General features: G+C 39.1%; 1 protein-coding gene across 7 annotated transcripts in view; it reads left to right on the top strand.

Moving 5' to 3' along the window:
* Nucleotides 1-27,027, top strand: part of Uimc1 (ubiquitin interaction motif containing 1) — a 110,359-nt gene that overhangs the window by 54,915 nt on the left and 28,417 nt on the right. For 4 of the 7 annotated variants that reach the window (XM_074058719.1, XM_074058717.1, XM_074058718.1 and 1 more), the window contains exons 4-10: nt 1,249-1,373; nt 2,209-2,314; nt 2,622-3,364; nt 10,851-11,026; nt 13,007-13,083; nt 18,500-18,600; nt 26,746-26,899. In XM_074058719.1, coding sequence (XP_073914820.1) covers nt 1,249-1,373; nt 2,209-2,314; nt 2,622-3,364; nt 10,851-11,026; nt 13,007-13,083; nt 18,500-18,600; nt 26,746-26,899 — 1,482 coding nt within the window. The remainder of the gene's footprint in view (nt 1-1,248; nt 1,374-2,208; nt 2,315-2,621; nt 3,365-10,850; nt 11,027-13,006; nt 13,084-18,499; nt 18,601-26,745; nt 26,900-27,027) is intronic. The other 3 variants (XM_074058720.1, XM_074058723.1, XM_074058722.1) reach the window with 3 other exon arrangements.

Genomic DNA, 27,027 nt, shown 5'->3' with positions numbered 1-27,027 from the left:
TTTACTTTTTTCCTTGCTAAAATAGCCATGCTAGTCTTTTTTTTTTTTTTTTTATTCATATGTGCATACAAGGCTTGGGTCATTTCTCCCCCCTGCCCCCACCCCCTCCCTTACCACCCACTCCGCCCCCTCCCTCTCCCCCCACCCCCTCAATACCCAGCAGAAACTATTTTGCCCTTATCTCTAATTTTGTTGAAGAGAGAGTATAAGCAATAATAGGAAGGAACAAGGGTTTTTGCTAGTTGAGATAAGGATTGCTATACAGGGAGTTGACTCACATTAATTTCCTGTGCATGTGTGTTACCTTCTAGGTTAATTCTTCTTGAGCTAACCTTTTCTCTAGTTCCTGGTCCCCTTTTCCTGTTTGCCTCAGTTGCGTTTAAGGTATCTGCCTTAGTTTCTCTGCGTTAAGGGCAACAAATGCCAACTAATTTTTTAGGTGTCTTACCTATCCTCACCCCTCCCTTCTGTGCTCTCGCTTTTATCATGTGCTCAAAGTCCAATCCCATTGTTGTGTTTGCCGTTGATCTAATGTCCACATATGAGGAAGAACATACGATTTTTGGTCTTTTGGGCCAGGCTAACCTCACTCAGAATGATGTTCTCCAGTTCCATCCATTTACCAGCGAACGATAACATTTCGTTCTTCAAGCCATGCTAGTCTTGAACTCACAATCCTTCTACCTTAATCTTCTGAGTACTGGGATTATAGGCACATACCACTTTGTAGTTTTTGGTTTTGAGACAGAGTCTCTCTGTTACCTTTGGGAGCTGGCTTTCAGAAGATCCTCTTGCCTCTGCCTCCCACGTAACTGGAGTTACAAGCGTGTACCACCACACCTGACTCAGAAGATTCTGAAGAACAAAATTATTCTGGTTAAATGCTGAGCGTAAAGTAGTATGGTATTTAGCAAAAAGCTCTAGAGTGTTTTCATTATTTATTCACCCATCAAATATTTATCTACCATGTGCCAGGCATTCTTTTGTGCTTGAGATCCAATTAACAATACAGGCAAAACTAGCCTTCATGAGAGCTTCTGCTCTGTTAATGCAGCGTTCCTATCAGAACTGCTGCTAATAATCCTGACTGCTGCCTTACCTCTTGGCTTTCCTCATTTATTAGATGATAAAATTGTACTAAATGGTCTGTAGTTTCTTTAGTTAACAATTCTGTTTTTTTTTTTCTTTTGTCTTCATGCTAATTTCACTGTTTGTGGTGTCCTTCCCCTCCCCTCTATCCTCTTACAGAGATGACAGAAGAAGAACAGTTTGCTTTGGCTCTCAAAATGAGTGAACAGGAAGCCAGAGAAGTGAACAGCCAGGAGGAAGAAGAAGAGGAGCTCTTGAGGAAAGCCATTGCTGAAAGTCTGAATGTAAATACACTATATTGAAAAAGTTCATGGGATTTACCAGCAATGTTCTGTGACTTATATAGTGTTACAGTTCCAGTAGGAACTAGCTGTGATAATTTGTAGGGTTTACAGCTAACAGATACTTCCTGTAATAAGTCTACCCTGAATTGTTGGTTAATTCAATTTGTTTTGTCAATACATGAAATAGTTTTCTTCCACCCCACAGATTTTTCAGCCCATGGATTAAAAGAGCCATAGTTAGGTGGCAACTTCTGAAATGAGTTACAGAGTATGGACAGTCCCAAAGGCAACAGGATCAGGTGTTTATTTCCCCTGTTTGTGGGGAGAACAAAGGAAATGAGATAAAGAATGGACAGTTTCTAAAAGAATCAAAGAATATTAAATTGTGATTTGAGCATGTGTTATTGAAACTATTTTAAGTGCTAAGGATATTTTCTAGTAGCAAGTTCTCAGTCATCCCTGATTCTGTTTTTTTGTTTGTTTGTTTTTGAGATGGGGAAGTCTCACAGTATTGCCTAGACTGGCCTTGAACTTATGGGTTCAAGCAGTCCTCTCACCTCAGTCTCCTAATAGTTGGGACTATAGGCATGAACCACCATGCCCAACCTGAGCCCTTTATGCCATATTAGAAATGGTGTAGTGTAGTGACGTACTACAGCACTTTGCACAAAAGTGTGCAGTATGTACTTATGGAATTCATTTGAATTGAGCATCTACATTTTGGAGAGGAGAAATTTCTAGAGACAGTGGCCTCCCCTTTTTGTCCTTCCTGTGACTCTTCATATGTAGCTATTTTAATAATAAACCTGGTCTGGTGTGGGATCGCTTGTTTCAGAGTTGCTGGCCTTCTGATGTTTCTGCTACCAGATTTCGACCTCTGGCCACTGGACCATCTTCACATTCCTACCAAGAGAAAACCACAGACTCTGGGACTGGGACTACTGAAGGCATGTCTCCCTGTTCTGACTCCTTCCACTCACCAGTTATATAACCAAATTACAGGGATCTCATGCTAGAGTAGATATACAGAAATGCCCAAATTCCTTTTGGTGATGTTAAAGAGGTTCAAACAGAAAGTAGTTGAGATTTCACTAATACCCAACGTTCTTTTATCGCCAAGGAAAAAACAACCTTTGGTTAAACTCAAGGGAATTCCTTAACCACATTTTATAATTCTTGGTAAGCAATAGCTTACCAAGCCCACTTAATAAAAAAAGATTGTCCTTAGCCCTACTTTTTCTCAAATACCTACAGGCATATGGCAGCTGGTACCTCCATCACTGTTTAAAGGCTCACATATCAGTCAGGGAAACGAGGCTGAGGAAAGAAAGGAGCCTTGGGACCACACTGAAAACACTGAAGAGGAGCCGGTCTCTGACAGCTCAGGAAGCTGGGACCAGTCAAGCCAGCCAGTGTTTGAGAATGAGAACGTTAAATGTTTTGACAGATGTACTGGCCACTTGGCTGAGCACACACAGTGTGGGAAGCCACAGGAAAGTACTGGGAGGGGTTGTGCTTTTCTCCAAGCTTCCCAGGGCAGGGGGAACACATCCAGCCACTGTCTGCCTACCCCAGCAGCTGCCAAAGGTCTCCAGGACATTGGAAGCACTGTGCACTACTTCTGGGGTATTCCATTCTGCCCTGCCGGAGTAGACCCTAACCAGTACACCAAGGTCATTCTCTGCCAGTTGGAGGTTTATCAAAAGAGCCTAAAGATGGCCCAGAGGCAGCTCTTTAAAAAAAAAGGGTTTGGGGAACCAGTGTTACCTAGCCCTCCTTCTCTGATCCAGAATGAATGTGGCCAAGGAGATCAGGCTAGTGAAAAAAATGAAGGCATCTCAGAAGATATGGGAGATGAAGACAAAGAGGAGAGGCAGGAGTCTAGGGCATCTGTCTGGCACTCAAAAACCAAGGATTTCCAAGAAAGCCCAATTAAAAGCTTGAAACAGAAACTTTTGTTGGAGGAAGAACCAACAACCAGTCATGGTCAGGTAAGGGTCAGTGATGCTATAATTAAGGATGATTTATTCACAGATTAAACAAGGATTATTTTAGTTTTTTGTTCTTTTTGTGGGTTCCCCCCTCTGATTATTAAAGTAAAATACGCTCACTATAGAAAATTAGGAAAGAACAGAAGAGTATAAAGAAGAAGAGAAGCTTGATGTAGTGGCACACACCGGTTACCCCATCACTTTGGAGGTTGAAGCTGGACGATTGCTGATTTGAGGCCAACCTGGACTATAGTGATACTCTGTCTCAAAGAAAAAAAATTATCTATAATTCCATTACCAAGAGGTAGTCATCATCATTTCTATGCTTATAAAAATATCTTTTTTCTTTTTAATTTTTGAACAAAAAGACTCCTCTGTACAGATTTTGTTTCCCCCACTTTATAGTTTATTCTAGGTGTTTATTAAGTGTACTTGAAACATGGACATACCATAGTTTAGTTTTTGTTCTTCAGATCGTTATTTCTAAAAAGCTTTTGAATAGGGAGTAATGTTCACATGATTCAAAATTCAGGAAGATATAAATTAAAATTTCTGTCTCCTATCTATACCCTTCAGCTAACCATTTCCTCTCTGGACTCAGTCTGTGTCACTATTTCTGGTATATCCTGTCCTTTCAAGATATTTTATGTAGTACAAGCAGTATACACAGTCTGTTCTCCTTTTTTTTCATACAGATGATAGCATGCTATGCACATGATTCTGCCCTTGCCCTGTTCATTTAGTGTCTGAGATATTCCATTACAATACATTAAAAAAGAATTTCTGGGCTGGAGGAGTGGCTCAAGTGCTAGAGCGCCTGCCTAGAAGTGTTAAGTTCTGAGTTCGAACTCCAGTACCACAAAAAAAAAAAGAATTTCTTAATTAGTTTTTTTTTTTTTCATGTGGAATATACTAAGTTAAATGAGTCATAGTTTATTTTATCCTATGGCCTGTAGATAAACATGTAGGTTCTTTCTCATGTTTTCCTATTACAAGCAGTACTGCAGTAATTACTCTTATTTTTGATGGTACTGGGGGGTTGAACGCAGGGCCTTGTGCTCTACCATTTGAGCTATACTCCCAACTGCAGAGATTACTCTTGAACAGAGGCTGTTTCATCCACATGGGAGAGATTTGTAGGCTAATTTCATATAGATACAGTTGGTGGATCAAAGTATGTCTGCAAATTGCCCTCCATAAGGTTGTGTACATTTGAATTACCAGCAAAGTATGAGTACGGTTTCCTCAAACCCATTCCAACACGGTGTTTTCAAACTTTTCTTTTTTCCCCTTAATACTGGGGTTTGAACTCAGGGCTTGCTCGGCATTTGAGCTATGCTTCCAGTGCTCAGACTTCTTGATTTTTGCCAATATGGGAGATGAAAAATGGTATCTCAATGTAGTCTTAATTTGTATTTCTCTTATTTGTGAGGTTGAACTTTTTTTCCTCACATGTCTAAGACCCATTTACATTTCTTCTGTTTAGGCTTTGTGCTTTTTTTTAGTGATTTCTAGGCACCCTTTATTTACTAGGGAAGGTGGTCCTTTCGTATGAAGTGCAGATAGTTTCACAGTTTAGCCCTCCTCCTATAATGATATGTTTCTGATTTTTCTTGTGGTGGTTTTCTCTGATTTATTGAAACCAATTTCCATTTTGAGCCATTTAGATTGCTTTTTCAGTCTTTTTCTGACATGGCTAGATTGTATTATACATGAAAGCTTGTATCTCCCAATCCCCTTCTGAATATCATAAAAGTATCTTAGAGTTGTCAATTATAATTTTGAAAATGTCTTATTTTATGACTGTATGTTTTTTGTTATATCTGTTGCTTGAGTTTGAGTTTTTGCTTTTGTTTTATTGTTACCCTATTTTGGTTTCTCTTAGATAAAGAGTTAAGAAATGGTAGCTCTGAAAAGCCTCATAGCATAGCATAGAGAGTTTGAATTTTGGCTTTTGTGTTTTAATAATTGTATATCTTTGAGCAAGCTGTTTAACTTCGCTGAATCTCAATTTTACATCTATAAGATGAGAATAGCAACTTATCATTCAGTAGTTGTTTTAATGGTTAAAGTGAATTTGTATTAAAAAAACCAAAAACTAATATAATGCTCAGGTGATTATAAGCACTCAGAAATGATAGTTTTTTTCCCAAAGTCATTCATAAGGGTGCCTATGGGGATCATTCTTCCCAATCATCTACATTCCAGAAAGATTATTATAAGGAAAGAGAAGGCATTTTTCCTAACAGTTCTAGTTCTTCTAAAGGAATAGTAATTGATGTTTATGGTAACATGTTTTGTTTGTTCTTTACAATTCAAAGGTGCTTATTAAAAGAAGAAGGGTGACAGTGATTCAATGTAATTAAAGTTGTTAGCTTGAAACAGCCCAGTGGCCAGAGTTGTAGAGCACTGATTTGTGTTAAAGTTCTATGTTATGTCAAGTTTCAAAGCAATGCCTTTTGGACACATCTGAGGTGATCACAATCTAGTGGCTGGTCTTATTAGATTGAAGCTCTCTAACTTCATGAACAGGCTACAAAATACTGTGAGAAGTATTGTTGGTTGATACTATTTTGCCTGCAACAAACCAAGTCAAGCTAGTGTAATTAAAAAGAGGACTTTATTATCATAAATAGCTTGTATTTCATAAATTTTAAAGCATACTGTAATTAGGCCTGAAAAAGTATTGGGTCTAACATATCAACTGTAATCTCTCTGTATTTTGTTGGCATATTGTCTCTGGTTCATTTTTCTGCCTGTAGACTGGCTTCCCTTCCTATAGCTCCTACACTTAGTTACAGGTTACAGAGGACATATTCTCTCCCCCTTGAAATGTCAAATTTCCAGGAAAAATTTGGGGTTACTAGCCCTTACCAGCTCATTTTGGTTGTGACCTGAAGGGGAAATGTGTCAAATTATATAAACACCCACTGGTAATGGGAAGAGAGGTCTCATTGCAAGGAGACCAGTCAGACAACCCTAGTGAGTAGCAATAGCCAGTGTAGGCATTAACATAAATTTTAGAAATCACTTAGAAATATTGAAAAATTTTGCAAAGTTTAAAAAGTAAAAGTTAAGAAGCATCCACAATCCTACCATACAGTGGTGTGTCCCTTCACCTTTTTTCCTTTATTGTTTGTATGGGTCAGATCATACTAGTGTTTTATTTATGTATTTGTTTATTTGTTTTCCCCCAATGCCTGGGGATCAAACCCAGAACTACTTGCAAGCTAAGCAAGAGCTCTACTACTGAGCTACATCCCCAGTACTCATAACAGTATATTACTATATTTTTAACTTTATATAATCATCTCATGTTAAAATTACCTATAGATTTCACTTTTAATGACATTGTGGCTTATGAACTTAGCATAATATTTTTAAAGCATTTTCCTGTTGCTTGGCATATTGGTTGTGATCAATGAAACTTTTTTATTTGAAATCCATGTCCTTAGGAACAGAGCCATAAAAATGCTAAATTGAAGAGTTATGAACATAAAGACTTACCATATTGCTTTTCAGAAAGACTGTTCAAATTTGTACTCCCTCTGTCTAGCAATGTGTCGTTCACTACAGCCTTGCCAGCACAGAATAGTACCTTTAGAAAACAAAACAGGCCAGGCACCAGTATGTCATGCCTATAATCCTAGCTACTCGAGAGGCTAAGATTGGGAGGATCACAGTTCCGGGCTAGCCCAGGCAAAAAAATTCATAAGACTGCATCTCAAAAGAAAAAACTATGTGTGGTAGCATATACCTGTCATTCCCAGCCACTGTAGACTGGACAATCACAGTCCAGGCAAGCCCAGGTAAAAAGCAAGACTTAGTCTCCAAAATAACCAGAGCAAAAAAGGCTAGTCATGTGGATCATGTGGTAGAGTACCTGCCTACAATCATGAGGCCCTGAGTTTAAACCCTAGTTCCACCAAACTCACAAACAAATAGAAACAAACTTACTGATTTTATAGACAAATAATGTAGGTCTTATGGTTGCACTTTTGCTTCTCATCTTGATCCTTTGCTATCAGGAACTGTGGGTAGAAAGAATGTGTTTATTAAGCATTTTCTGTTGTACATGGCTTTGGTGCTGCTGCCCATGTTTAAGACTCTAGTTGATAGAGTCTCAGAAATTGGGATTCAGAAAAAAAACATTGAACTTGGAGGAAATGGTTTAGTCTGAGGTGGTTTTCAAAGCTTTAGAATCAGATGGTAACTTGTTTCTGGTATCACTGAGACAAGGAAGGAAGACTGAGAGGTTACCTTGATAGTGTTATGTCAGGAAATTGTTGGGAGGAGGGGTCTTTCTTTTCAGAGCCTAATCCCTAACTTGCTTCCCAGAAGTGACCAGATTGTGTGAAGTTGTGACAACTGACTTTTACTAGCCAAACTTCAAGCTGATACAAATACTCCAAATGACAGTTTGTTAATTATGAAGTAGGGATACTTTCAGTGGCCAGAATACTCATACCCACTACTTACTGTACTTCTTTCTAGTATGAGTGTATCTAGAAATCTGTGGTAGTAATCAGAAAATGTTAAATAGTCTATGGAAAGGTCTGAGAAGTGATCTTTGCCTCACAACAGAGACCATTTCTGTGGTGACAGTTAACTCTCATTCCTAAACCATAGTGTGGAAAACACTACTTGAGTGTAGACCTTTAGGTTTTTCTTTCTTTTCTTTCTTTTTTCTTTTTCTTTTTTTTTTTTTTTTTTTGGTGGTAGTAGGGTTTGAATGCAAGTCTTTGGTGTTCTACCACTTCAACCACCATGTCACCAGCCCTTTTTGCTTTGTTTTTCAGATAGGATCTTGTGCTTTTGCCCAGGGCAAGAGTGAGACCATGATCCTCCTACACTCTGCCTCCCAAGTAGCTGGAATTACAGTTGTGTACCACCATGTCCAGCTTGTCTTTTGAGATAGGGTTTCACTTATTATTTTGCTTGGGCTTTGAACCACTACCCTCCTATCTCTGCCTCCTCAACAGCTGGGATTGTGCATATGTACCACCATATCTAGCTTTAGATGTTTCTTGTTTACGTTGGATACAAACTATCCCTTTTTTATTAACATGTTTCTTTAGACACAGTGCAATGTCCTGATTTGGCCACAGCTTCCTTAAAATTTCCTCCTTGTCATAAACTTTCCTGTTTACTTTATTTAGATGTAGGTAGTCTAATCAGATTTTATTTGCATGTTCTGCTGTCTTATTTTCACATTCTGGAAGAACCTTCCTTAGAAATGAATGTAATATATTGGCTTGTAGCCACTCCTATTGAAGTGGTTGGAAGTGCGTCATCTGTGTGGACAGTATACAATAGTGGTTCAGTGTGGACTGGCGTCAGGCACGTCTCGGCTCTACTTTTTGTTTTATTCACATGTGCATACATTATTTGGGTCATTTCTCCCCCCTGCCTCCCTCCCCCACCCTCTCCCCTCTTCCCCTCTCAGTTCCAGGCAGGTCATTTTCTGCCTTTATCACTAGTTTTGTTGAAGAAAAGAGATAAGCCTAATAAGGAAGACAAAGTGTTTTTGCTAGTTGAGTTGAGGACAGCTATACAGAAATATTCCTAGCATTGCTTTCATGTACATGTGTTATGACCCATGTTGATTCATCTCTAATTTATCTTTACCCTGGTTACTGATCCCGTTCTCATGATAACCTCTGTTGCTTTAAGGTTTCTGTATTAGTTCCTCTGGAGTGTCGGCTCTACTTTTGATAACTGTGATTTGCAGCAGATTGTTTCCCTTGTGAAGTTTCACTTTACTCATTTCTAAAATAATTTAATACTTTTTGTTTTATGAGGTTCTTGTGAAGATGAGAGGAGATAATGCATGTAAAGTGATTGGCAGAGGTCTGGCACTTACAAGCGCACAATTAGTTTTGTACAGTTACACTGGAAGAGTCTGAGATGGGCTTTAGCCTAAGGTAGAGGTGCTGGGATGAGTGCCTTGATTGCCTTTTAAGTCCAAAGGCTAGTGATTTTAGATCAGCAAAGTTCTATCTCATAAGTGGACACTAGGTGTCAGTGTTTACTTTTTTTTTTTTTTTTAAGATTTTAAAAAAACTCACTGCTGAGTTCAGTCAGGTGCAGTATTTATTCTTTTGTATTTTAGTACCTTTGATTATTTTGTTCAATTAATTTTTCATAATGAATACATTTCCAGTCATTGTATAACTTTACCTTTCTTTTGACAGTAGACTGAAACAGCTATTCCTATTTTTTTAAAGTATATTTCAACATTTACCTGATTGGTAGAGAGCTGCCTAACTTGTTTAAGGTGTTTATACCCTGTTAGGAAACCCTGGAAACTTTAGCCAGTAGCTTTCTATCTCCTGGAGGAAGCATTTAGCCAACGCTTTGTCAGAAGCTGACTTAAGGCAGCAGTGGCTGCTTTCTCTATGCTCTTCTCTGCATCTGTGTTTAATGGGCTGACATTTACACTAATTCTCTTATGAATCAGTGGAAATAATCTTTTTTTTTTTTTTGGTAGCACTTTTTTTAAATTCAGGGCCTTAATGCTTGCTAGGCAGGCACTCAACCAGTTGAGCCACTCTGCCAGCCTGTTTTGTGTTGGATATTTTGGAGACAGTGTCTCCTGAACTATTGGCCTGGGCTGGCTTCAAACCACTATCCTCTTGATCTCTGCCTCAGTAGCTAGAATTGTAGATGTGAGCCACCAACCACCAACTTATTGCATTTCTTTAAAGGTGTCCCTGGGATAGCAAAACCAGAGAGGCAAATCTGTAGCAAAAAGAGACGTTTCCTTTAGGATATCCCGTGTTCTATCTTTGTTGTGCTCAGAGAGACTTCTTTCATGGATTGTGGTCTTTTTTCCCAAATGAGTATTTCTGTTGAAAACTGGACTTTTCTCTATATTTTCTGCTTCTATAACAAAAGCTTTGTAACAGTTTTTTTAAAGTCATAACTAATTTGACTTAGCAGTTAATATTTATACTGGTTTTGCATTTACAAAGTACATTGCATAGATTATCTTGCTTAATTCTCACAGTAATTTTTCTGTGAAAAAATTGTTAATGCTTATTTTAAGATGATGAAAGATATTCAGATGTGACTTATCTAAGATTACAAATGTAGTAGGTGTTTGGATCACCTACTCCTCGATTTTCTTTTTTCTTTTTTTCTTTTTTTTTTTTTTTTTGAGACAGAGTCTCATTAGGTAGCCCAGCCTTGATTAAACTCACTATGTAGTCTAGCTTGACCTTGAACTTGAGATTCTCCTGCCTTAGTCTCCTGAGTGTTGGGATTTCAGGCATGTGCCATGAGATCAGGCTCTAGATCTGATTTCAGTGCAGTCTTCTGACACCACAGGGTGTGCTTCTTCTACTGAGTCTTATGGACTTATGCAGATGTCTTATTCTTACTTCTAAGCACTGAGTGTAACATTGAACAATTTTATTTTTTTTTTAAAGAAACAAACTAGTTCATCTGTGCCTGTGTATTTAAGATGTTTCATATTTCTTTGCAGTCTTCTCAAGGGCTATTTGTTGAAGAAACTTCTGAAGAAGGAAACTCTGTACCTGCCTCACAAAGGTTAGATTATTTGTTGGTGTGGGTTTCAAGCTTCTCTGATGGTACTAGCATAAGAAAGCTGAGCTGTGCGAGACAACATGGACAACTTGCCCGGGAAACAGCAGCTCTTTTGTAAGCATAGTTCAGAGAACCCATTGTCTCCAACTTCTCAAATGTGCATCTTTTAGAATCCTAGAATAGTAGGGCTGGAAGAGACTTTGTCCACTCTAGTCCTCTTGGCAGAAATCCTATATACATTAATTCTGAAAAGTGGTCATTTCCTTCTATTAGCTTTCTGTCATTTTGAAGTTCCTAGACTGATTTCTTTGTGGTCCTTCTATTCTTCCTGTGCCCTTGCTCCCTTTGTTTTCTCTGCTTGTGCTCATTTTACATGCATTTACCAACCTTATGCATCTTTTAAGTCTTCCCTTGGCAGCTTTCATATTATGCAGGCCACATGGATCCTGTGCCATTTGCACTCTTTCCTGTGCCACTATGATATGTGTTAGTCTGTCATCTTTTCTCTAAGTGGGTATACTCTGCATTACCTTTTCTATTATTCATGTTGATTGGTTGGTAGAGTTTACCTTTTCATTATGGAGACTAGTTGATTGCTTATAAACTGCACTATAACTGGATCAGGTTTCCAACCACTTTTCCCCTTTGTGTGCTAGTTGAGTTTTGGGGAGTTCTCAAGAGCTTAATTTCATAGTGACTGTCCTCTCCTATGTGGAAGCTAAGGCCCAGTTGTCATTTGTGGTAATTTAGCTGTTATTAAGTTTTGGCGGATAGTATTGGGTATCTCTTCCTGGGATGAAGAATACAGCTTTGGTTTGATTCTCCTGCTGTTAAGACAGTTATTTTTAAACTTGAGTAGGTCTTTTGCTCCCTGTAGGCGTCTCTGTGTTACTGTGGTGAGACTATGCAGAGCAAGTGTAGGTTTTTTTTTTTTAATTAATTATTTTTTTTTTTGGGTGGTACTGGTTTGAACTCAGGGCTTCCCACTTGCTAGGCAGGTGCTGTACTGCTTGAGCCATGCCTCCAGCCCCAGATGGAGGTTTTAATAAATGATTATATGCTTTGTCACCAGGAGATAGTTGAAATTACAGGCAGTGTGATTTGACTTTAAATTGATTAGCCCATTTTATAAATGTCAGCAGATTGTTTTGTGATGGACCCTTTGAATAAAGCCCTAATGTTACAGGCAGAGTAAACTGTGTCTGGCTTGGCTTTAGAACAAATGTTATGAGTTGTTTTATTTAGAGAGAGAAATCACTTGTGGTTTCCTGTCAGGATTTGGTTACTTATCATGAGTCAGTGGTGGCTATTCTCTTTTCTCTGTGGTTCTTGGTTGATGTGAGGGTTTGTGTTTTTCTATGTCTTCTTGCATACTTGATCAAACTAATCACAAAGCTTTCTGAAGCTTGAAGGGGCTAGTTGTGATGCTCAGATCTCTCAGCCATGTGTTCCTGTGTCAGGAAGAGATCACACTCCATGAACAGGCAAGGAAAACCAGAAGGTTGGGTGAGGGAAACCATTCATAATTAAGTTTTTCTTGGAAGAGATTTTCAACTTCTGTGGGCAGCTTTTTGCTATAGGACAGTTTGGATTTGTGTTTTTTTGTTGTTGTTGTTGCCTGGAAAGCTACGTCTTGAGATAAAGAGGAAATTTAACTACAGGGTGAGGGAAAAGCTAGTGTGCTGTCAGGAGAATCACCATGTCTTTTCTTCTGAGTTTATATGTCTCTGTCCTTCAGAAGGCTGAGGTGGAGACGGTAGAACACCTTTGACATTTTTATATTAGAGTGGAGTTCTGTCTTCTGTGATGTTCACAGATAGTTCTTACCCTTTAGCCTTCCTTTGTGGAGACTCTGAAAGGGGGTTTCTTTTCATTCAGTGATTTCACTGGAACCAAAGTTGTAAGCATGTTTATTTTCTCTGTTTCTGGTCTGGAGTTTGTACTGCTGAGTCCTTACTTCCCTGTTGTGCATTTGTGGTATTGGACAGCAGGTATCATATTACCTGTGGCTTTCTGTGAATGTCTCACCATTGCTTTGGCCCCCGTTCTGATTTATTTTACTGGGAATTCACTTGAGGTTTGGTTCTTTTTTAGAATTGCTGCTTTGACCAGTAAGAGAAGCTTAGTCCTTATGCCAGAGAGTTCTGCAGAAGAAATCACTGTTTGTCCTGGTAAGCACCCCTCTATAATTTTACTGGATTTCTGATACTTGGCTAGCTACTGTTTCATTCCTATTCTTTCTCTCTCTTTTTTTTAATTGTTCAAATCATTCTCAGAGGGTTTATGTGTGATGATGTGTTTATGTGTTTCCACATACACACACACATCTACACGTACATCTACGTATATGCTGACAGTGCCTCTGATTTTCAACCTTTTTCTCTTAGGAGTGATTTAATTTTGAAATTAACATGTTTCTTTTGCCTGCTTGTTTGTTTATCAAACATGTCAGAGATGGCAACAAAATAACTGTACATTTAGAGCCAAGAGGACTTTTATGTTTGGTTTATATATTCTCACAGTTGAGCTTTAAGTCAGCTTCATTAAACAGATTTTTTTTCCCCCTGTAGTGCTGGGGTTTGAACTCAGGGCCTTGCACTTGCTAGGTAGGTGCTCTACTATTTGAGCCATGCCTCCAGCACATTAAGCAGATTTTTCTCTAAGCCTTTTTTACTAGTTATTTTTGACACTGTCATTTATTGGGGTTTTCTGCATAGGAGTAAAGAAACTTAATTTTGTGCACAGCTCTCTGATTTAGTTTTAATCTTACACTGACTCTTAAATTGGTTAAGTGCTTTAGTTTGTTTTTTGTTAATTGTAAAGATTAAAAGATACACACCTTGCTTTAGGCAGAAGAAGTGCTCACTTAGTTCACTCAGAGTTAGATAAAATAATTTTAAATGAACTAAGATACTCACTATCCAAGAGAACTCTTGAATTGAATCATTATATAATATGAAGAATCCTTTTTTTATATGAACCACTTCTTTTAATGAATTTGTTTTTTAGGTAACTATGTTTTTAAAAAAGGGAACCCATTACTATCAGAAACTTCATCATGTAGAGAAACTTGGTCCTAATGCTTAACTCTCTGGATAGCATGTAGGGTGCAGATGTTACTACAAGTCATATCTGCACTTCCATCAGGTCTCATACAGCCGATCAGGGTTAGTTCGAGGCATTCTTACTTTTCTTATTTTAGTTTCTTTCAGTTTTTTTTCCACAGAGTTTCCAAACTTTTAACATAATTTAGGAAAGTCCTATAAATACTTTCAAACACTGGTATCCTATCATAAAGTTTTTTAAAAATTATTTTAATAACATAATTGTGTTGGTCTTTATTGAAAGACTTTCCTTAATTCATTTGAAATGTATTTGGATTACTGCCTAATTATACCCACTTAGAGGCCTTGCTACAAAGTGCTCTGATTTTGGTAGGAGTGCTCAAGAACGCAATGCTGTCTTTGTGAAAAGAAAGCTTTGTTCCCTCTCTGGGACTGCTGACTTACGCCATTGTTTTGGGAGGTCACTCAATCTGCCTCTTCAGAATGTGGGCATATGATGTCATCATGGGATCTTGCAGGAAGAACCTGCAAGTACAGTGATCTCAAAAGTCCTTGTTGATGAAGGCTAGGTAAGGTTAGGTTGCTTTTACAGTCAGGACTTATGTCATTAGCCTGAAGATTAAGTTTGTTAGCTAACAAAAAGCCTACACCTAGAGTCACTCCACCAGCCCTTTTTTTGTGATAGGTTTTTTCGAGGTAGGATTTGAACTATTTGTTTGGGCTGGTTTCAAACTGCAGTCTGTTAGCTAACAAAAAGCCTACACCTGGAGTCACTCCACCAGCCCTTTTTTTGTGATAGGTTTTTTCGAGGTAGGATTTGAACTATTTGTTTGGGCTGGTTTCAAACTGCAGTCTTCATGATCTCTGCCTCCTGAGTAGCTAGGATTACAGGCATGAGCCACTTCTAAATGAGATTGCAAACAATTTCCAAAACATTGATGTTCCTTTTGCTAAGAAAGTATACCTACTTCTCCATGAAGCCAAAGTCCAGAGTTTCTTTTTAAATTTATAATTTAGAAGTTATATATCTAAATTGTCTGAAAAAAATTATTCTAAATGGGTCTGTGTTACCTATTTCTTTTTGTCTCATATTTCTGACAGTTTCAGGGGTTTGAGCATCAAAATGTTTTTTGGGGGGCAGTATTAGAGATTGAGTTTAGAACCTCATACTTGCTAGATATGCTTTACCACTTGAGCCACTTCACCAGCCCTTTTTGTGTTAGTTATTTTTAAGATTGTGCTTCTTTATGCCTGGGCCAGCCAGAACCACAGTCCTCTTATTTGTGCTTCCCCGCATAGCTGGTATGGCAGGTTTTGAGACAGCAGGCCTAGCTGCAATATCTTTTTAGTGTTACTCACTTTGTTTAAGAAGCAGACATATAGCCATTTTATGTCTGCATTATGAATGCTGCCAGTATTCTTTATTTCTGAGGCATTAAATACTCTCTGTAGTAGTTATTTTAGTTGGACATTTCAGCCATTCACAAAAGGTTTAATTGAAGACTTTTTATTATTGCAGTAGTCCAAATACTGAGCTGCTTTCCCCTACCCCGTTTTGGCAGTACTGGGGTTTAAATTCGGAGCCTTCTGAGCAGCTCTTATTTTTTGAACAGCATGTCTTTGGTAATAATATTTCTCAGAGAAACTTACAAAGAAAATTTTGCAGTTTATGTACTATAAACCTTTTTTCCATCAAGGGAATACAATGTGTGTGTGTGTGTGTGTGTGTGCACACGTATATTGTGTACAATAGGCTTTATTTTTGTTTTTTTGGTGGGACTGGGGTTTGAACTCAGGGCTTCATGCTTGTACAGCAGGCACTCTACCAATTGAGCCATACCTCCAGTTCTGCATGCAATTATGTGTATCCAATTTTCAAGGAATTGTGATGTATTAATATTGGAGACATGTTTAACCTTTAAGATTCATGGTATTTTAGAATCTTGCACATAGTTTTTTTGCCCATCATTGACCATTCATTGTATTTGTGAAGCACAAAAGTGCCTGTCAGAGCTGTAACAGGTAGTGTCAAATAATAAAGAACTTATAGGATCTGCCTTCTTGTCGTAGTTTGGGCTACAATAACAAAAGATTATAGACTGTGGCTTATAAACAGCAGAAATTTTTTCTGACAGTTCTGGGGCCTGGGGAGTCCAAGATTAAGATAGCAGTTTTGGTGTCTGGTGAGAGCCTGCTTCTTTGTTCATAGATGGTACCTCTCACTGTGTCCACACGTGCTCAAAAGAGGCAAGAGAGCTCCTAGGTCCCTTTTGTAAGGACACTAATCCCATTCTGAGGTCTTCACCCTCGTGAGCTGATCACCTCCCAAGCGTCCCACTTCCTAGTACAGTCACATTGGGATTTCATGTTGAAATCCCCACAAGGGACACAAACACATACTGACTTTGTAACATTTTACCCCAGATTTGTTGCCATTTGAAATATAATTATTTTTTGTCATATTATGTAATAGGTGTCTAGAGCAGAGGTTAGCTTCCCCCACCCCTTCTTTCCAACCCTCATCTTTTTTTTCTTTTTGTGGGTGGTCCTAGGTTCTAAAGTTTGAACTCAGAGCTTTGTGCTTGTTCTTACTAGGTAGGTGCAGTCCTGCTTGAGCCACACCACTCTGGCTGGTTATTTTGGAAATAGGGTTGTACTTTTTGCCCAGGCTAGCCTGGACTGTGATCTTCCTATTTTAATCTTCCTGCCATAGCTGGGGTGACAGGTGCATGCCACCACACCTAGATTTTTCTGTTGATATGGAGTTTCACAAACTTTTTTGCCCATGTTGGCCTGGAACTACAATCCTCCTGATCTTAGCCTCCTTCCTAGATGAGATGACAGGCGTGTACCACTGTGCTCAGCTATTGGTTCAGATGAGGCCTCAACTACAATCCTCCTAATCTCAGCCTCCCTGCTAGGATTATAGGTGTGAGCCATTGTGCCTGGCACTAACCCCCAACTTTTAAAAATAAAAGACTATTAAATACATTGGGCTCTTTGGACCATGGAGTCTGTTGAAACTACTCATCTCTCCCATTTTAGTTTAAGAAAAAAAAAGCCATAGGCAATACATAAATGAATGAATGTTGATTTGTTCTAATAAAGCCTTATTTACAAAGCCAAGGAGCTGGCCAAATTGGGTCCGTAAACTATGTATTAACTTTCTGGCTCCTGAACTAGAATTTAAGGCGCCCTGTCTTATGTCTCCATATTAGTAGTAGGTAGTGCAGTGTTGGGAACTTGTTCAATTCATATTTGTTGAGTTAGTTTTGAATTAATAAGATTTTGCTGAGTTCCAGGTGAGGTGGCTCACTGCTGTAATCTCAGCTACTTGGGAGATGATTGGGAGGATTAATTAGGGCCCAATGCCAGGGAAAAAAGCATTAGTGAGCCCCCCTATCTCAACCAGTAAGCCAGATGTAGCGGTTCACTCCTGTAATCTCAGCCAGTAGGAGAATTGTGGTCTGAGGCTGGCCCTGGGTAAAAAGGTAGGTAAGACTTTACCTGAAAAATAACTAAAGGAAAACAAAAGATTGGGGGCTTGGCACAAGTGGTAGAATGCCTGCCTATTGAGCATGAGGCCCTGAGTTCAAACCAAAGTACCACCGAGAGAAAGAAGAGAGAGAGAGAGAGAGAGATTGCTTAAAGAATATATTGAAGAAACTCCTATTTTTGTCTAGAATGCATATTTCTGGTCCCGGTTTCTGTTTTCCCTAATCATTCTTTTTTTTTTTTTTTGGTGGTAATGGGCCTTGAACTCAGGGCCTCACGCTTTGCTAGACTTAGATAGGCAGAAGCTCTACTACTTGAGCCACTTCTCCAGCCCTCCCTAGTCATTCTTAACCCTAGCACTAACATTGGCAGTTTTTATTTTCTATCAAAATTAACATGTTTTGAAATAGAACCATAGTGGAAATAATCCAAATGGACCAACTAGTGAATGCATGAACAACTTGCAGTAGATATCTAGAATGGAATACTGTTCACCAGTAAAAAGGAATAAGCCACTGATCTATTTGACAGTATGGGGCTTCAGCCTCATTATAGTAAGCAGAAGAAGAAGAAGCTGGGCACAAGGACAATAGCCATGCAAGCTTGGGATCCTCCTGCTTCATTCTGCTTAGTGGCTGGGATTACAGGCATATTCCACCATGCTTGGTGACTCCATTTATGTGACTTTGTAGAAAAGATAAAACTGTAGGAACACAAAGCAGATTTGTATGATTAACTGCAGGGGGCTGGACAGTACAGGAGAACTTTATGGGATGCTGGAAATTTATTTTTTTTTGTCTTTATTGTTACATGGTATAAATGGTATATATTTGTCAAGGCCCATTAAATTATGTACTGAAAATTGGTGAATTCTGTTGTATGTAAGTTTTGCTTTAGTAAGGTCTTTACAAAGAAACAAACTAAACCTGTGTTACCACTGCATTATCAAACCCTAAACTTTAGGGGGAAAATAGTTGTTTGATACTTTAACTGAAAATTAATGCTATTTAAATTTTTTTAATTATAGAGACACAGCTGAGTTTCCCTGAAACTCTTGACCTGGAAAGAGACTCTCCAGGTAGTAGAGAGACCCTGGATGAAGTAAGGCCAATAATGGACAGTGAGGAGGTGAGTATTTTTCCCAGTCTTTTTTGTTTGTTTGTCTGTTTTTTCAGTGCTGGAGTTTGAAATCAGGGCTTCATGCTTGCTAGCCAGGCACTACCACTTGAACCACTCCACTGCCCTTTTTTTGAGATAGAGTCTTGTTTTTTTGCCTGGGCTGGCCCAAATTGCAATCATCCTGATCTCTGCCTCCTTAGTAGCTAGGATTACAGGCGTGAGCCACTGGTGCCTGGCCTCAGTCATTTCTCTGATACAGATCTTGGATGAAAAGATTTTAGGTTGTATAGGGTTTTTAGCTTTGGTGACATTTATTTCAGGGAGAAAGTTTCATAGTTAAGATCATTTCAGCACTGTGTCTAAAAATAACATTGGCTACCATTTCTTGAGTACTTTTATTATTATTTCTATTGCTGATGGGAAACAGGCTTAGTCATTGCACAGATTCCTATTTCTACTAACGATAGAACTAGAATTTGATCATGGATTTGTCTCTAAAGTTATAGAGCATTTTCCATTACACATAGACAAGTAACAGAAATAAAAAGTCTTGGAAAAAAAAATCACTATATAAAGAAATAACTACTTTTTAGCCCTAATTTCTAAATGTTACCAGAAATACAAAACCAACATAAAATATGCAAATCTGTATTTGCTTCATTATCTTTCCTAACTAACTTCACATATCTGGCAACAGATAACACTAATTGGTAGAAATTCCTACTTCTGATTAAGACTATTAGTGTGGAGCCAGGCCTGGTAGTGCAGGCCTGCAATCCCAGCACCCAGGAAGCTGAGGCAGGAGAATAGTGAGTTCAAGGCCAGCCTGGGCTACATAAGGAGACCCTTTCTCGTAAAAAAGAAGATTCTTAGTGTGTATTTTTTTCATATTGTGTCTGCACAGTATGAATTCTTTTAAAGAATTAAACTTTAAAAAAGAAATCTATTGTCATGAAAAGCCTCTTGAAAATTGAACAAACTTCTGTGGAAACAAAGATTTTGCTTATATTTGTGTTTACTGTCTTGCCTTAAGCACCTTCAAGGAGACTTAATTCTCCTTGAAGGAATTCTGATTCCTTGTAATACTCTTTAAGTTTTTTATGAAAATAGTTTTCTACAGTATAAGTTAGATTCATTCCCCAGTGTCTGCACTGCAGGTAGCGAGGCAGAAATTCTCCTTTCATGAATCATGCACAGTGCCTGGTGCCCTGGAACCTGATCTGTCACAGCTGACAGACCGAGACTCCCGGATGCCTGTGGTAGGAAGGACAGTGACTGTCCCTGCAGCAGAATACTGGGGACAGGAGGATAGATCCTGTTAGGTAATGTCAAGATGGCCTCTGGATCTTCGTCCCAGGAGGAAACAGAATCTTCTAAATAGGAACGGAGAACAGAGTGTTACTAACACAGCCATCTTGACACACAAAGAAGCCCTCCAAGCCTTTAGTTAGCTCATCAAGACTGATTTCTTACTCATCTGACTACAAAGGACAGTGTTCTTTAATAGAACATGAGCCATGTTCAGAATTTATAACATACTTGTCTACATTGCTGCACTTGTATACTTTCCCATAGTGGCAGACTTTCCCATAGTGACATACTTTCCCATAGTGAGCAGATGTTCCCATAGGTGACGGATTTTCTCGTAGTGATGGACGTTCCCATAGTGACAGACTTCCCATAGTGACAGACGTTCCCATAGTGAAGAGACATTCCTATAGTGACAGACGTTCCCATAGTGACAGACGTTCCCATAGTGACAGACGTTCCCATAGTGACGGATTTTCTCATAGTGACAAACTTTCTCATAGTGACAGACTTTCCCATAGTGAAGGAGTTTCCCATAGTGACGGACATTCCCATAGTGACAGACTCTCCTGTAGTGACAGACGTTCCCATAATGCATGTCCTCTTTTTACTGCTGCAGACTCTGGTATCTGTGGATGTCCCTAAGGTAGTCTTGAAATTTCCATTAAAAGAAGTTGAGGGGAGTGATGGAGTGGCTCTAGGGGTGGAATGCCTGCCTAGGAAGTGTGAGATCCGAGTTCAAACCCCAGTGCCGCCATGCTAGAGCCCTGCCCAGCATACTTGCCATATGAGGCTTGGGTTCATCTCGAGTGCCACTGCACAAATGTCAGAGATGGCATAGTTTAAGACACTGCGAAATCACTTACTAGTTGTAAGTCATTTATTAAAAAGGTAGAATTGAATATTTTATGTGTGAGATACAGATTCTTGTCCTTAGAATCTGTAAATAGGGTCATTTGTCCTAATTTTTTTGTTTTCTTTTGTACTAGGAAAGTATTCCACCACTGAATCATACCCCTGTCCTGTTTTACATTTTTGTTTTGAGGCAGGGTCTCTAGGTAGTCCAGACAGGCCTTTCTTTCTTTCTTTCTTTATTTATTTATTTTTCATTTTTCTTTTATTATTCATATGTGCATACAAGGCTTGGTTCATTTCTCCCCCCTGCCCCCACCCCCTCCCTTACCACCCACTCCGCCCCCTCCCTCTCCCCCCCCCTCAATACCCAGCAGAAACTATTTTGCCCTTATTTCTAATTTTGTTATAGAGAGAGTATAAGCAATAATAGGAAGGAACAAGGGGTTTTGCTGGTTGAGATAAGGATAGCTATACAGGGCATTGACTCACATTGATTTCCTGTGCGTGGGTGTTACCTTCTAGGTTAATTCTTTTTGATCTAACCTTTTCTCTAATACCTGTTCCCCTTTTCCTATTGGCCTCAGATGCTTTAAGGTATCTGCTTTAGTTTCTCTGCGTTAAGGGCAACAAATGCTAGCTAGTTTTTTAGGTGTCTTACCTATCCTCACCCCTTCCTTGTGTGCTCTCGCTTTTATCATGTGCTCATAGTCCAATCCCCTTGTTGTGTTTGCCCTTGATCTAATGTCCACATATGAGGGAGAACATACGATTTTTGGTCTTTTGGGCCAGGCTAACCTCACTCAGAATGATGTTCTCCAATTCCATCCATTTACCAGCGAATGATAACATTTTGTTCTTCATGACTGCGTAAAATTCCATTGTGTATAGATACCACCTTTTCTTAATCCATTCGTCATTGCTGGGGCATCTTGGCTGTTTCCATAACTTGGCTATTGTGAATAGTACCACAATAAACATGGATGTGCAGGTGCCTCTGGAGTAACAGTCTTTTGGGTATATCCCCAAGAGTGGTATTGCTGGATCAAATGGTAGATCAATGTCCAGCTTTTTAAGTAGCCTCCAAATTTTTTTCCAGAACTAGTCTACATTCCCACCAACAGTGTAAGAGGGTTCCTTTTTCCCCGCATCCTCGCCAACACCTGTTGTTGGTGGTGTTGCTGATGATGGCTATTCTAACAGGGGTGAGGTGGAATCTTAGCGTGGTTTTAATTTGCATTTCCTTTATTGCTAGAGATGGTGAGCATTTTTTCATGTGTTTTCTGGCCATTTGAATTTCTTCTTTTGAGAAAGTTCTGTTTAGTTCACTTGCCCATTTCTTTATTGGTTCATTAGTTTTGGGAGAATTTAGTTTTTTAAGTTCCCTGTATATTCTGGTTATCAGTCCTTCGTCTGATGTATAGTTGGCAAATATTTTCTCCCACTCTGTGGGTGTTCTCTTCAGTTTAGAGACCATTTCTTTTGATGAACAGAAGCTTTTTAGTTTTATGAGGTCCCATTTATCTATGCTATCTCTTAGTTGCTGTGCTGCTGGGGTTTCATTGAGAATGTTCTTACCTATACCTACTAACTCCAGAGTATTTCGTACTCTTTCTTGTATCAACTTAAGAGTTTGGGGTCTGATATTAAGATCCTTGATCCATTTTGAGTTAATCTTGGTATAGGGTGATATACATGGATCTAGTTTCAGTTTTTTGCAGACTGCTAACCAGTTTTCCCAGCAGTTTTTGTTGAAGAGGCTGCTATTTCTCCATCGTATATTTTTAGCTCCTTTGTCAAAGATAAGTTGCTTATAGTTGTGTGGCTTCATATCTGGGTCCTCTATTCTGTTCCACTGGTCTTCGTGTCTGTTTTTGTGCCAGTACCATGCTGTTTTTATTGTTATTGCTTTGTAATATAGTTTGAAGTCAGGTATTGTGATACCTCCTGCATTGTTCTTTTGACTGAGTGTTGCCTTGGCTATTCGTGGCCTCTTGTGTTTCCATATAAATTTAACAGTAGATTTTTCAATCTCTTTAATAAATGCCAGACAGGCCTTTAACTTGTGATCCTCTTGCCTTAGCCTCCCACCTAGCTGAGATTACAGTCATATACCACCACACCTGGCTAAAATTTTTTGCTTTTAAAAAGATGGTATGGAATTGTATGGGTGCTTATGCATTGATATTTGAAGACATGACTTTGAATTGAAGTCTTACCATTTGTGTTTTACTCATTTATTAGGCAGTCTTTTTTTTTTAACTCAAGGCCCTGTGCTTGCTAGACAGATGCTCTACCACTTAATCCACTCCACCAGTCCTTATTTGGCAGTCTTCATAGTTTGTGTACTTTATTCTACCTGTTGTTTTAAACCCTTAGCTGCAAAGGTGTAGTTAGAGGAGATGACAGACATATGTTAGTTATGTTATCTGACAGATGTTATGGTAGATTCCTAGGACATTAGGAGAGCACAGAAGTGGACTACTGCACCGAATCTCAGTCTTCATTCATAAAATGAGGTAAAATCCCTTTTTACTGGGTTCCTCTGAAGATTACATCACATAAGGAAAAGCAAACATACAGCAGAGATTATGCATGTGGAAACAGTTTTTTTTTGTTTTGTTTTTGTTTTTTATGGCTGCTTCAGTGATACTACCTTCCTAGTGGTGGGTACTTGCATGGTAGTGTTGAGGTGTGTGGAACACTCTGGTACAACTGTAGTCTCAGACTGGTACTCTGTTGTCAGAGGAGTTAAGATTTGTTCAAAGTAAAGCAGCTAGAGCCAGAGATGTGGCTGAAGTGGTAGAGTACCTGCTTTACAAGTATGAAGCCCTGAGTTCAAATCCCAGTCCCACCCAAAAACAAACAAAAATATTAAGGCTGCTTTGTTTAGTCATAAGTTTTTAAGTACATTGTGTTGCGTCATGTGGTAAGGGGACAGATCTAACTGAACAGCTGTCCAAGTTCACATGAAGCAGGCGAGGGAGGGGAGGGCTAAAGGGTTTGGATTTGTAGGAGATGTCTTTATTTTCACTGGATTTGTTTGTCGATGTGAGTTTTCTTTTGATGCCAGGAGATAAGGACCAACCCTTTAAGAGATTAAGATTCAGTGCCCGAGTACCACTTTTGAGAACAGCTGTATAGTATTTTAAGAGTAGAAGCAGCTGGACGCCAGTGGCTCACGCCTGTAATCCTAGCTACCCAGGAGGCAGAGATCCAGAGGATCGTGGTTCAAAGCCAGCCCGGGCTATGAGACCCTATCTTGAAAAAACCCATCACATAAAAAATGGGGACATAAAAAAATGACTCAATGTGTAGGCCCTGAGTTCAAACCCCAGTACTGCCAAAAAAAAAAAAAAAACGAGTAGAAGCAGCTCTTTGAAGATCAAATCCCTGACTACACAGCCCTAAGAAAAGCTACTTTACTTGTATTATCCCCCACTGAAGCTCTTCCATAGTGTTTAATATTTAAATAGACCTTATTAATGGTACTAGGAAAAAATGCCTTCTTTTTAATATAAAAATTTTCAGAAACCTGGGTTGCCTGTGAGTGTCATTGGAAGTAGTTTCCTCTCACAGTAAGACAGTGATGGGAAGATAACTTCCTTGTAGGTACGTTAGTAGTCTCAGAATCAGTGAATACGAAGGAACACGTGTGTGAGCACCAGTGACGTTCATGTTATCTGACATCTCTGTGCTTAAGAGAACTTTAGAACTTCAACCAAGTAACTTCAGTCACCACTCTTTCAGTAATTCAAGACTGCTTGCAGATTTTAAGGTATCTTGACTTCCCCTCTCTGCTCATATAACTGTCTGTACAATACAACTTTTTCTTGTAAGATTTATGATCAGAGGAGCCCAGCTTTGTGAGAAGCTCAGTGACTAAACTTGGAATTAACAGCACTTAGAACTTCCACATCCACTTTACTCTCCCTGTGTCCCACAGAAGATAAAAACCAGGTGGTCTTCCAATCCCTGCAGGATCAGCTTCTAGAAACAAATTGGAAGGGAGGCTTTTTGCTTCTGCCACAGCATGATAGGATGAAAATACCAAAGGTTTTTGATGTGAGACAGTTGTGAGTTTGAGTCTAGATCACTCACTTACTAGTTTTGCACTTAGTAGATTACTTTGCCTTTCCAGGCCTCAGTTTCCACTTCTGTAATACTGGAGCTAGTGGTACCTCTGTGTAGTAGTTGGGTTGTTGTGAGGAATGGAGATGGAAAATGCCTGGTAGAACCTGAATATAGAACTCAACCACTGATAGAGTTCCTTTCTCATCTTTCTATATTTAGCAAAAGGCAGGTGTGTTGAAAACAGGATATTTTCTGGCAGTTGTGGAAACTGTTCGACTTGCTGTTTAAATGGACTCTTTCCCTCTCTGCTGGATCACCTCACAAATAGTAGATTTTAGGGATGGCCAAAATATACAGAGCAAAACCAAAACACAAACAACAGCAACAGTAATTCCTCTAACTGACTTAGAAATTAAATTATGTACCCATTGCAGTTGGGTTTAGTTTTTTTCTTGTCTTGGAAGAGGATTTATTTTTCCCTCCATAGTAAAGTGTAATGACAGCACAGATGCTCCTTTCTCGTGAATGAAAGCTGTGGCTGCACAGGGCAGTTTCACATCGATTGGATAGGACACACTGTCCTCTGAAGCATGTGTTAGGCAGTGGTTCTGCAGTGCTTATATGTGCAGTTGGATTAATCACTGCAGAGTTCTTGGTTCTGACTGACCTGTACCAGTAACATAAAACTGCCTCTGAGAGTCACTGGAGACTTGAGGAGAAATGATGGCTATAAAACAAACACTGAGAGCAGACGAGAGAGAAGGTTTGAGAGTGGCTTCGGCAGAACTGATCATTTTAACTAAAGGCATTTCTTTGTGTCTTTAAATATTTGGGTCTCAGTTTCCTCTTTCAATCCAAAAAGTCACAAAGAAGTCACAAGAGGTCTTACATCATTTTAGTCTAAGCATAGACCCCGTTTCTTAAGTCCTAGTTGTGTTACTTTTGGCTTAGAGCTCTTTTGTCTTAGAGTCATAGTGATCAGAGTTTTATTGTGAGATTGAAAAAGTATCTTTAAGATGGTGTTCCTATGCAAAATGTGATACATCCAGACACAGTACTCTTTTTACACAGTAAGAATTGTGCCTTACAGTGTGGGAGAGGTCCGTGCCTTCCAAATTTGGAGCCAGATTGTCCTTGGTTTGAATATCAACTTTGCCACTTGTTTGTTTGTGACTTTGTGCAAATTGCTTTACTGTTTTTGGACAACATTCTTCTTATGTGTAAAAAGGATATGTTAATACCTTTATAAGATTGTGGGGATTAGACGAGTAACATGTAGTGCTTAGTGTATACAGTAAAGTGTCTTATTCACAGATATATTATATGGTTTTGCCTAAGCCTGATAAAAAATAATAAATTTTTAAAAATCAAAAGAAATGTCAAAAAGACCAATTTTAAATTCCTATGCACACATTACCGAGAAGCTCTTGGTCCCACGTTATTGTCAGGTGTGTTTAAATCATTGTGTAGTCTGCTGAGCATTTCTCTGCCCATAACTTTATGAAAAATCTGCCTCCAAAAAAGCAGTGGTACCCAAAAAGCAAGACAAAAGTGAATGTGCTTAACTTAAGTGATAAAATGAAGTCTTTAGATTTGTTGAAAGGCGGCATTGTGGGAAAAATGAGTCAAACATCCACAGTACAACACTGAGGTCTATATGTCTTGAGCAGTCATACGTTTTCCTCAACACCAGTCTCTTTGCAACCATATAGCTGTGGATGCCAGGGGTCTACTACAGTTGTCAGGCACTGAATAAATATTACCTAAAGTATTTCCCAATCCTTGGTCCTGAATTTGCTATAAACTGATCGGTATAGTCTCTCCTGAAAGTAAATGGGATGTAGTCTCTTGCAGTTCTTTGAGGGAAAAGTTACTTTATGTACTAAAGCTGTTCAAATTGCCATTTGCTATGTTCTTCAGGCTGATAATGGGGAAGGTGCTGAGAAGGAAACGCCTGCTTCTGTCTTCTCATCCAGTGCCCAGGTGTCTTGCCCACTGTGTGACCAAGGCTTCCCACTCACAAAGATTGAGCAGCATGCAATGTACTGCAATGGTGTGAAGGAGCAAGGTTCAGGTAAGGGCTCACCAGGGCATCCGGGTTCCCACCTTTCTTTGTGTGCTGGTCTTGTGATCCTGTGCAGTACAATGCAGGGGAAGCAGACTGCTCTTTGTCAAAGTTAAAATTGATTAGCGAAGTAAATT

This window comes from Castor canadensis, chromosome 16 (genome assembly GCF_047511655.1).
Source record: "Castor canadensis chromosome 16, mCasCan1.hap1v2, whole genome shotgun sequence".
NCBI lineage: Eukaryota > Metazoa > Chordata > Mammalia > Rodentia > Castoridae > Castor > Castor canadensis.
The sequence above is the reverse complement of the archived record's forward strand: the minus strand, read 5'-3'. Positions and strand labels throughout refer to the sequence as shown.